General features: G+C 40.1%; 1 protein-coding gene across 1 annotated transcript; it reads left to right on the top strand.

Annotated features, from left to right (window-relative positions):
- The first annotated feature begins 9,061 nt into the window (after positions 1–9,061).
- On the top strand, positions 9,062–11,098 carry LOC109168910 (cyclin-D5-1-like). Its single transcript, XM_019317766.1, has 5 exons — positions 9,062–9,514; positions 9,604–9,690; positions 9,808–10,099; positions 10,172–10,305; positions 10,385–11,098. Exons 1-5 carry the CDS (start codon positions 9,266–9,268, stop codon positions 10,583–10,585), a joined length of 963 nt encoding a protein of 320 aa, XP_019173311.1. The 5' UTR covers positions 9,062–9,265; the 3' UTR covers positions 10,586–11,098.
- Positions 11,099–12,424: the final 1,326 nt, after the last annotated feature.

The raw sequence follows: 12,424 nt of genomic DNA, 5'->3' as shown, positions 1-12,424 counted from the left end.
ACGCCCATCCATTAAGGGGCAGGCCTTAGCCGACTTCTTGGTCGAGTGCACTGCCGGGGAAGGCGATAAGGAGGTCACCATGGAGGATAATCCAGGCGAATGGTGGGAGATGCATGCGGACGGGGCAGCAAGCTGACAACACTGTGGCGGCGGAATCATGTTAATCACCCCGAAAGGATTCCGGCTATACTATGCTCTAAGCTACCTGTTTCCAACATCCAATAACGAAGCCGAGTATGAAGTTGTGCTAGGTGGTCTACGACTCGCCAAAACGCTGGGAGTGGGACGTCTGCGAATCAAAACCGACTCCCGGCTTATGTTCGGGTAAGTATTAGGCACCTGCGAAGCCAAGAACGCACGGATGGCCCAGTATAAAGAGAAGGCGATAGAGATGCTGAAAGAATTTGAAACATATGAAATAGAATACATTTCCCGGGCGGACAACACCGAAGCCGACATATTATCAAAGATCGCCCTGGAAGGGGTACCGAATCACCTCATCAGAATTTGTCAAAAGGAGGAGCTAAGTCGACCCAGCATAGAGGAAACGACGCTGGAAATCCAACAGGTAGCAGTCGAAAAATGGGATCGAGAGAAGAATCCCGAGATGTTCTGGATCGAGGACATCCGGCGGTACAAGGAAAATGGGGAATTACCGGAGGACCCAGGGGCCGCCGCAAGAGTCCGTCGTAAGGCCCCATCGTTCGAGGACATAGACGGGCAGATGTACAAGCGATCATTTGGAGGCGCCCTCCTGAAATGTTTACTTAGGCCCGAAGCGGAGAAGATAATGGACGAGGCCCATCGAGGAATCTGTGCCGCCCACCAAGGCGCCCACTCTCTCGCCCGAAAGTTAGTCGTCCAAGGGTACTACTGGCCGACCATGATGAGAGATTGCATTGAGTGGATAGCCAAGTGCGGAGTTTGCCAAGCATTCGCCCGAAAGGATACTAGGCCAGCCACCTTCTATACACCGGTTACCACGGCCATCCCGTTTGCCAAGTGGGGAATTGACTTGTTGGGTCCATTGCCCGTCGCCCCCGGAAGTTTGAAATTCTGCGTCGTGGCCATTGATTACTTCACCAAATGGGTCGAGGCCGAGCCGTTGGCCACCATCACCGAGTACCAATGTCGGCGCTTCCTGTGGAAGAAGGTGATTTGCCGCTTCGGTCTGCCTGAGCATATATTCAGCGACAACGGCCGGCAGTTCGACTGCCGACCCTTCACCGACTTCTGTCGACGACAGAGTATACGACACACCAAGGTATCCGTCGCATACCCTCAGGCCAATGGGCAAGTCGAAAATTCAAACCGAACTATAGTGGACGGAATCCGGAAGAAGTTAGAGGACATTGGAGGAAATTGGGCGGATGAGCTTGACCAGGTCCTATGGGCCTATCGAACTACACAAAGACGGGCGACTGGAGAAAGCCCGTTTTCCCTAGCGTACGGCTTCGAAGCCAAGGTTCCGATAGAAGTCGTCGAACCCACCCACCGAGTCCACGACTATTCCGACGAGGAAAACGAGGAGAGCCGTAGAATCGAAAAGAACTTCTTGGAGGAGAAAAGGGAGGCTGCGTACACCCGAATGGTGGAATATCAGCCAGCCGTGAAAAGATATCGCGATCGGAGGATCCGCCCACGAACCTTTCAGGTCGGTGATCTCGTGCTACGGGATCGACAGGCAAGCCAGCCTACGGAAGGGGGTAAATTCACGATCAAGTGGGAAGGACCTTACCGCATCGCAGCCGTAGTCCAAACTAGCACCTATAAGTTGGAGACCCTGGAGGGAAAGCCCGTCGACCGGATCTGGAATGTCATCCACTTAAAGAAGTTTTACCAATAAGGTCAGCTATGTATGGATATCTGAGTTTTCAATCTTGAATAAAAAGGCATCAATTACCGACCACAAACCGTTTCTAAGTAAAGAAAAAGCCAGAGGAGTCGCCTCGACTGAGGGACTCGGCGAGAAAAAGAGAAAGGAAACAAGAGCCAAGACCCTTAGTCATTTCCAAGGAAAATCCAGAGGAGTCGCCTCGACTGAGGGACTCGGCGAGAAAAAGAGAAAGGAAACAAGGGCCCAGACCCTTAGTCGTTTCCAAGGAAAAGCCAGAGGAGTCGCCTCGACTGAGGGACTCGGCGAGAAAAAGAGAAAGGAAACAAGGGCCCTGACCCTTAGTCGTTTCCAAGAAAAAGCCAGAGGAGTCGCCTCGACTGAGGGGCTCGGCGAGAAATTAAAGAAATGAGGCACTGACCCTAAACCGTTTCTAAGTAAAGAGAAAAACACTAAGGGGTCGCCTCGACTGAGGGACTCGGCGAGATAGAAGAGTCCAATGCCTTAATTATTTTTTGTGTTGAAGTTGGGAAGAAAGTGAGAAAAGTGAAAGCAGGACTTCATTAAATCAAAAGGCCTGAGAGGGAGGCCAACCCGTACAAAAGCAGGACTATCAAAAGGAAAAAGCCCTAGACTACTGGGGAGGGGGTGTCAACGTTGATCTCCTCCACTTGCTCTTCCGCCGATGGTCCAGCTGGAGGAACAGATGAAGGATCTTCTGCTGGAGGAGGCTGTTCCGTCGAGACCCCTGGAGCCGCCGGGTCAGCAGTCGCCACAGCTAGAGCTGTCGGGTCAGCAGTCGCCACAGCAGGATCCGCCGGGTCAACGGTCACCGCAGATGCCTCGGCAACCAGCAGAGGATCAAGCACCAGCTTGAGGCCCCAGCTCTCCGGGGTGAAGGATGGATCGCGGGCCAGGAGAAGGGCGTAAATTTCCATCTGAGCTTCACGATAACCTAGGCGGAAGTCGCGCTCGCCCAGATCCAGCAGATAGTCGTCCCCTTCTGGAGTCGCCAGCCACTCCTTCGCCAGTGCCTCTCGGCAACCTTCAACCGCCGCCTTCACATCCGCCTCGAAGATAGCTGAGTTCTTGTACTCAGCAACAGCGTTGGCAACCGAGGCAGCGGCAGCGATGGCCTTGTCTCGCTCCGTCTCCCATTGGCGAGTGACCCTCAGCAGTTCGGCAGCATGAACCTCCTTCGCCTTGGAATAGACCGCCTGCTCTTCCAGGCGAGCCTCCTCCGATTGGCATAGGCGAACTGCCATGGAGTGCATGGTGGCCTTGAGTGCCCGCATCCGCATCCTCAGCTCCAGCTGGAAAGTGAGGTTCTGCAAAGCAGTGGAAGAAGCAGCGTCAAAAGAAAAGCTGGAGAAGTAAAAGCAATAAAAGAAGTCGGCCAGAAAACTTACTCGGTAGGACTGGCGAAGGGAGGCCTCCAAGATGTACTCATCTTGCATCTTGTTTGCCGCCTCCAGGTCCTTGGGAAGGAGAACGTGTTCGGCCTAGTTCTGGACCGAGTAGTCGCCACCCCAAAAACCCTAAAACCAATATATATATATATATATTACTGCTGCGGCTGCGGCACAGTGTCGCGCCGCAGCAGTATATATGTTACATATATATTGCTGCGGCGCGGAAGGTTCTGCAGCCGCAGCAGTATTGTTTTATTTATTTTTCTTATATTTTTTTAATTTATTGTTTATTGTTTTTAATATATTTTTTATTTTTGCTGCAAAAGTGTTATTGTTTATTTTGTTATTTTGTCACAGTAATGTTATTGTTTTTTTTTTTTTTTTTTAACCGTAGTGTTATTGTAATGTGTATAAGTTATTGTAAGTTTTAAATTAAATTTGCAGTTATGGCTCGATTGCGTTTAATAACTCGTACTGAAAGAAGGAAAAGATGTGTAGCTGTGTTGCGTGTATGGTTGGATATGTGTGCTTCTGTGAGTTTATTATTTATAATGATGATGTCAACCTTGATAATTTTGTGTTCTAATAAAAAACGAGTGAGATCTTATATAATTAACATTTTAGGGTCTCAAGAATATATGTTACGAACTGTGTATTCGTGTGATGAAAAATGCATATCTCAACTTAGGATGAATCGACATGCTTTTGTGAAGTTGTGTGCAATGTTACAAACTATAGGAGGGTTAAGGCCAACAAGAAATATGTTTGTTGATGAGCAGGTAGCAATATTTTTACATATTATTGCTCATCATGTAAAAAATAAGATCATTCAAAATAATTTTCAAAGGTCGGGGGAAACTATTAGTCGATACTTTAATATAGTATTAAATGCTGTTTTGAAACTCCGAAATCATTTATTCAAAGATCCTGAACCAGTCCCAGCTACCTCTACAGATCATAGATGGAAATGGTTTAAGGTAGTTGAACATATCCCCTACACTTGAGTTATAAGTTTAATTACAATGTGAATATATATTTAATAATATTTGATATTGTTTCTAGAATTGTTTAGGCGCTTTAGATGAAACTTTCATTAGAATACAAGTGTCATAAGAAGATAAGCCTAGATATCGATCTCGCAAGGGTGAAATTGCAACAAATGTATTAGGTGTATGTACACCTAATATGCAATTTGTGTATGTTCTTCCGGAATGGAAGGATCTGTAGCTGACAGTAGAGTTCTTCGGGATGCATTATCTAGAAGGCATCCACTTAAGGTCCCTAATGGTAAGCATTATAATATTAAATTCCAAATATCATATAATATAATATGCATTCTTATTAAACTATAAACTTATGTTTCTAGGTTGTTACTACTTAGTTGTCGGAGGATATGCCAATAGTGAGGGATTTTTGGCACCATTTAGAGGTCAAATGTACCACTTAAATGAATGGCGGCAAGGTCTTCAACCGGCAACTCCTCAAGAGTTCTTTAATATGAAACATGCAGCTGCTCGCAATTTCATAGAACGTTGTTTGGGGTTATTGAAAATGAGATAGGCTATACTTAGAAGTCAATCATTTTATCCTGTTAGAATACATAATAGAATTATACTTGCATGTTGTTTGCTGCATAATTTTATTAGAAATGAGATGGTTGTTGATCCTATTGAAAATGAATTCGTACAAGGTAACAACATATATGAAGATGATGATGTTACACTAATAGAGCCTTCAGAAGTTTGGAATAATTGGAGGACAGAATTAGCAAATGACATGTTCAATGAATGGACAACATCTAGAAATTAAGGACATATTCATTGATGTTTGATTTTGTGATTTGGTGTTTTTTGTATTGTGGTTTATGAACAATGTGTTTGAGTTTGATTAATAATTTATTATTTCAATTTATTTGTAGTTAAGAATGGCTTCTCCCCCTACATCTGCAACCATCGGCTCTCAAAGTGTTAAGCAAACAAAAAGAAAGTGGACACCCGAAGAAGACATTATATTAGTGTCATGTTTGACCGAAATGCATAATGTAGGAAAATATAATTCCGATACAGGGTTTAAGACAGGTTATTTATTAGAACTTGAAAGAATGATTTTGACAAAATACCAAATTGTACCATAAAAGTTAAGCCACATATTGAGAGTAGAATTAAAACTTTGAAAAAAGAATGGGGCATTATTCATGATATGGTGCTAGGTAAGAACACTAGTGGGTTCGGTTGGAATGACCAAAAGCACATGGTGTATGCTGAAGATGCAATTTGGAAATCATACTTAATTGTAAGTATTTACCTTTGTTGTACTTTCATTTATTTTTATTAATGTATACATACAACTAATTTATTTATGTTTATTATAGAGTCACAAAGAAGCTGCACCTTTTAGAACAAGAAACTTTAGGTTTTATAATGAGTTATCTACAATATATTCTAAAGATCGTGCAACTGGAAAAGATGCACAGACAGCAGATGATGTAGTTGAAGAAATACAAGCTGAAGAACAAAATGATATAAGAGCTGACACGGAAGATAGTGCATTTGTTGGTTTGGATGATATTGATTTAACGAGTACACAACATGAGCCACAAAATGATGGTAGAAAAAGAAGCAATTCAAGTAAGAGAAAGAGAAGTCATGATGAAGCTATTGAGATATGTGCTGAGAAAATGCTTAATGCTGCGAAGCTAATAAGCAATACAATGTCAGAGGTTGGTAAGAATTTGTTCGATGGTCTTCAATATGATCGTGATATGGATATGTTTCAGAAGCTTGAACGTGCATTAAAAGAAGTTGATGGTTTGGCAAATGATTAAATGGACCTTGTTTCGTTTAAGCTCACTGATCATCCTAATAAAGTAGCTTTTTTTCTCAGTCTTGATCCTGATCGAAGACTACCGTGGATTCCTTGCTATCAATTAGTCATTCTTCTTCATAGTTATATTTTATGAACATTGTAACTTTCATTGGATTGTTTTGAGTATTTTGTTAAAAATAACATATGTTATGCTTCTTCTGAATATTGTTAAATGTTCTTTAAAAAATTTTGTTATTTATATGACTATTTTGTTTCGTAATTTACATATCATTGCTTTTTCTGAATATTATTGATGCCTAATAATAATAATAATAATAATAATAATAATAATAATAATAATAATATTTTTTGTACAAGGGCATTTATGTTTTTTAAACATATATTTTATTCTTATTCCTTAACCAACCAAACATTGGAATACAGTTCTCAATGTCTATTCCTTCAGCGAACCAAACAACAGAATACAATTTCTATTATATTCCTTACATATTTCATTCCTTATGTAATAACATTTATATTCCCTCCAAATTGATTCCGTGAACCAAACGGACCATTAGTGGTACTGAGATATTATACTATCATACAGATATTAAAAATAATAATTATTAAAAAAATAAAAATAAAAAAGCTCCTTCCCAAGGCATTTTAAAGGAACTATTGCCTTAAATATTCAACTAACCATGTTATATTAGCATCTTGTGTCCTCGATCTGCATATACTTTTAATAAACAAGTTTAATATTGTGGTAATGAGATGAAGATGTAAGGTCTGGAACTTAGATCTGGTGATCATAGTTTATTTAAACGAAACCATCTTAATTAGTATAAAGACAGTGTTAGATATACATAAGTTGAGATAATTATATATACGAGATTTTTTTTCTTTTAAGGAAGATCTTTAGTATACAAAACTTCATATAATCTTTATGTTAATCAGTATTCGATGGTGTGTACGGGATAAATATTATACCATATATGTACAATGGACTGAGTTCAATCGAGAGATGTTGTATAGAATTGAACTCGTAATCTTATAATACTACTGTAAAAGAATTATATTTCACTCACTCAACCACCATTTTCGAAGTTTATTTTTGAACGGTAAGATTGGATCAAGCAGAAATTAATGTGAATATTTGGTGAAAATTATTTACTCTTTTAATTTAAAGTACATATAGTTTCAAATATAACTGCCAGACTAGCTAGTCTATCACTCTTTAGTAGCTGAAAATTTGTATCAATTATTTAGGAAACATATTATTGATAACAACTTTAAAAGAGCAGATGTCATTATTCTCGAATTTTGATTATCACTCTCAAGTTGCGTTGATCTGCATGTGCAACGTTAATAAACATTAATATATATCTAGAAAACTAGAGGGCAACCCATCTAAATTGAGCTGGTATGATAGACGGTTTTAAGAGCTATCACACTAGTCAGATTCTTGGTCTTATGTGTGCTTTTTTATACCTGCTTTCCGAAATTCGAATCCTCGTATTGTCACCTCCAGTCATAACCTTTAAATCAAACGACGAATTAATTACGCCAAGTTCCGAGAGCATGAACAACCTAAGTTGATTTAAGGGAAAATGACACTTTTCCCCTGAGTTATATGCTTATAGCACTTTTTCTTTCTCAATTATTCATGTACCTACATTTGCCCCCTTAGTTATATTAAAACTGACAGTTTTCTCCCTTTTATTGTTAGATGTACATTTTTACCTCAAAACTAAAAATTTCATTTTTTTTCTTCTCTAACAAATTATTACTTATATGTACGGATGACCACGGTTCGGTTTGAACAATTTTTTTTATTTTATTACCAGTTCAAAATTTATTTATTTATTTATTTCGTAAATTCTATTTCTTATTTTTTTAAATAATCTAAATTCAACAATTATTTTATTTTATATTATTTTTTCGGTTCTGAATCGTAACCAAAACCGTCCCTACTATTTTGATTTGGTTGCTATAGTGTCCAATTAGGTTTGAACCGAATCTTGGTCATCTATACATATAAACAATAATTTGTTGAAAAAGAAAAATAAATAAAATATTTAGTTTAAAGGGTAAAAATGTCCATCTAACATAAAAGGGAAAAAATCTGTCACTTTTAATATACCTGAAGGGGCAAATATTAATACATAAACAACTAAGGAGGAAAAAGTTGATACATAAACAACTAAGGAGGAAAAAGTGCTATAAGCATATAACTCTGAGGAAAGGAAAAAATGTCATTTTCCCTACATCCTAAGTTAATACATAAACAACCAAGACTATGTGGTCTAATGGTATCCGGGCTGGACTTCCATTTGGAAAGTTACGAGTTCGAGCCTCAGTGGGGGTGTTATTGGTTTTTTGTGTTTCAGTAGGTTGAGAAAGTATATGAACAGATACTACAACTAAGGAATTTTCCCTACATCCTAGTAACGATAAACCACAGAGGCTCAGAGGCACTTTGAGAGGTTGCTCCCACACTGCCGCTAGATTATTCTTCCTCCCCTCACTTTGAGAGGTTGCTCCCACACTGCCGCTAGATTATTCTTCCAAAGTTTCACCTCTATGACCAGTTGAACTGCCCATACATGTAAAAATGTCATTTTTCCTTTATTTTTCCTTGACTTCACTATTTGTGGTTACTTATCAATTATGAAGTTTTGCTCCCTCAACCACTATATCATTGAAGATAAATAGTTCCACGTTTCCAAAAAGATGATAATACAATATATTATAATTTATCGGTTAAACTATTATGTTTTTTAACGTAACAATAATTGTAACTTACAATTTTTTACCCAAAGAAGAGTAAATGACATGAAAATTTTAGCAGTGAGAATCCTACAAGGCATGGAGTTGATGGCAAGGTGGGAATCGTATCGTATCCGATCTTGTATGCCATGTCGTAAAATACGGCGTTACATATACATACACTGTATAACCGCTAAAAGAACGCGCGCACGCCCGCCCATATTCTCTCATCCGCTAAAATTGGCGGCACAAAAGTAGCAACTCACCAATCTAATCTCCTCTTCTTCCCTCTCTAGAGGAAGATTTGATCACCATTGTTGTCTTAGATTCAGCGCTCCAAAAAGCAAAGCAGCAATCTTTTTCTTCTGGGGAATGCTGTGGGCGGTGTAAAATTTCAGAATTTATACTCTTCTACCGATATATCCTTCTCTGGGTACCCAAAAAGATGCAAGATTCCGCCTCTGCGTTTTCTCCCTCTAGCCTTCTCTGCGACGAAGACGATTCTCGCTTGAGAGACGGCGTTGACAGAGGTTTGGACTTTGACCCTTGTCCCCCCTCCTCGGAATCCGATAATGAGTACGTAGAAACGTTGATTGAAAGAGACGCCAGTTCTCAATCGAATAACTACGGAGTTTCCTGCGATGATGCTTGGCTGAAATGTGCTCGATTGGAAGCCGTCAATTGGATTCTCAATGTTTGTGTTTTTCCCCCCTTTGATTTTTCTCTGTTCTATTTTCTCCCATGGCCATGGGGGGATTAATTTAATAATGCTTTTTGGCACAGAATCGAGCTGTTTTTGGATTTCAGCTCCGTACAGCTTATCTATCAATGATGTATTTCGATCAGTTCATTGCTAGGACATCCATTGCTGTGAGCATCTTTTTCTGTTTTTGCTCTTTGTAATTAAAGTTTTAATCTTTTTTGCTCATTTGTTAGATTCTTTCTTAATTGGAATAATGATTTGTTTTTGTGCTTAATTATATATAGACTGGGAAGATTTGGGCTATTCGATTGCTATCAATTGCGTGTTTATCTTTGGCTGCCAAGGTGGAGGAGTGTAAAGTACCAGCATTGTCTCAGTATCATGTAGATGACTACTATTTTGCTGGCAACATTATTCAAAAAATGGAATTATTGGTCTTGAATACATTGGAGTGGAAGATGAATTTGATTACCCCTTTTGCTTTTGTCCACTATTTTGTCACCAAGTTTTGCGGGGAACCTAGATCCAAAGAGCTAGTTCCCAAAGCCATTGAGCTCATTGTAGATGTAATGAAAGGTATATATACAGATTGACAGTGCCCTTTGAATCTGGCAGATATGGTTCTTAGATTTGAATGGTCTTTTGCAGAGATTAGTTTGGTGGAACACCAGCCATCGTTTATTGCTGCAGCATCTGTTTTAGCAGTTTATGATTGCAATCTGACGAGAAAAACAGTGGAGATTAAGACTAGTGTAATCCCGTCTTGGGGGTTTCTAGAAAAGGTCTGTTTCCTTATTTGCCATAATCATATAATGTCCTTTTTCTGCTGATTATCTCACAAATGCAATGTCACTTCTTCAGGAACATGTGTTTTCCTGTTATAGTCTGCTTCAGGTAATGGACACGGTTAAGTCCAAGACCCCCAAGTCTTCAGTTTTACCCAATTCATTGTTACCTTGTCCATGTTCAATTGTTCACGACAAATCGCCCACTTCCATGGCCGTTGGCTCTAAGAGAAGGCTTACATACAGTGACAATGATCAACTGGATTCATCAAGGTAGTAGTGGAGTTTGATTTTTTAAAGGAAAGTTTTGGTTTGGTGGTGTTGCCTACAATTCAATAAAGGGCATCATACCTGTGGCTGATTGGGCTTTCAGGAAAGAGTCTGGTGTGACAACCATGCAAGTGGTGAAAAGAGATATTTTTAAGGAAAAAAAAAGGATTTCTTTATGCAACAGCGAGAACTTAGAACCTAACCAAAGTTCAAAAGAAGAAGTTTTTTTGAGGAGAAAGTAAGATTGAAATATATATATTTATATGAACCAGTTGAATACTGTGCTGAGAGTAGCTTTTGGTTGCTTTTCCTTTTGCTAAGGCTGCTAGTGCATACTTTTCATTTGCTAGTTCTTTACTGTATGTTATGTTCTTTGATTTGTTTCTCTGTTTTGTTTTCCTGGGGAATGCTTAATAACTGCATTTGCCTGCTGTATCCTACACAAATTCCATGAGAATCCTGGGATACACACATGTGTTCATTGAAATCTCTGAATATCATGAGTACATGGAAAGAAGAAGGATTAAGAGTTGTCTTTTTGCCATATGATATATTCAAATCTGTCTTGCATTTGGTCCATCCCCCAAAAGCATGTAATGTTGTTGGATGCTACTTTATGTGCTTGAATGTTGGTGGCTTTCTATATAATGGCTGTCATTTTTGTGATATTCTTGGGTTCATGGTGCCCCCCACCATCCTCATTCACTACTTGTATGGTTAAAGATGTGTTTTGGGTAGCTCAACTAAGCACAAAGGTGAAATTTGTTACAAGAGATCAAATATTGAGTCCACCAGCAGCAGTGTGGGAGTAGCCTCTCAAAGTGAGGGAGCTCCTTCCTTGTGTGGCAATGAATAAAAGTGTAGCCTCTGTTGGTCAGTTGAGTCACATGATTTACTCCTCCACAAACTGTCGAGCCGGGGCAGGGTGTGGGCGCTTGGGATGTGCGTTGTCACAAAGATGTGTTTTTTACCCCTCGAAAGAGCCTGTTGAACAATGTCAAGTATTCCTAGTGCGGTTACCTCTCTTGTGTGTATGGAAAATGACATTTTTAGGCAAAATCTTAACCAACCTAGCATTATCATCCTAATTGTTACAGGGCTAAATTCCAGTTTGAAATTTTCAACCATGTACAGCCAGCCTTAGCCCAAGGCAGTTGGCCAACACAAACCAAGTAACTGTTTGGTTTGCACCTTCACACCCAATGGGCAGAATTTAGGGAAATGTTGTGGTACTTTAGGAAAATACGTGAGTGACAGTTTTCAACCTGAAGACCACATATATTAATTCAAACTCGAACCAATATACAAGACTCACTCATCATCCAACTCTAGGCTGATCCTCTCAAGCTCTCGCCTCACTTGTACAACAAAATGGTTACAACTTGGGCTATTCATAGCCCCACGGGCAGTTACAGATCAACTGCCTAGTCAATTTAACTAGAGTAAAGCTAACCACGGTAAAAACTAAGTCAGCTTCCCAAAATCGACAGTAACTACTCGGTCATATCTAGCAAATCCCACCAATAAGTTGAAATTGCCCCAAAATCTGCAAAAATCGCCCAATCGCCGAGTAACCGCACCATGGTCCAGCCAAACACACACTATTTTGGGCCTTTGGTCCACCACTTGGTCTCGGGCCTTTGGTCCACAATTCTTGCACTTGGTCCATGGCTTTGCACCATATATCACACAAGTTCGCGCCAAGACTGCCTGCCTTGAGTATCGCCCATGCTGCTACGCATGCGTTGGCGCCCAATCACTTACCGTGCCTCGCATTTCTTGTAACGATACGCTTGAGTCCACACTGCATCGAGGCTTTTCCGCACCCATGCGCCCAAGTCCTGAC

Source organism: Ipomoea nil, unplaced genomic scaffold (assembly GCF_001879475.1).
Source record: "Ipomoea nil cultivar Tokyo-kokei standard unplaced genomic scaffold, Asagao_1.1 scaffold3231, whole genome shotgun sequence".
In the NCBI taxonomy this organism is placed as follows: domain Eukaryota; kingdom Viridiplantae; phylum Streptophyta; class Magnoliopsida; order Solanales; family Convolvulaceae; genus Ipomoea; species Ipomoea nil.
This window is presented reverse-complemented; position numbering and strand designations above follow the sequence as displayed.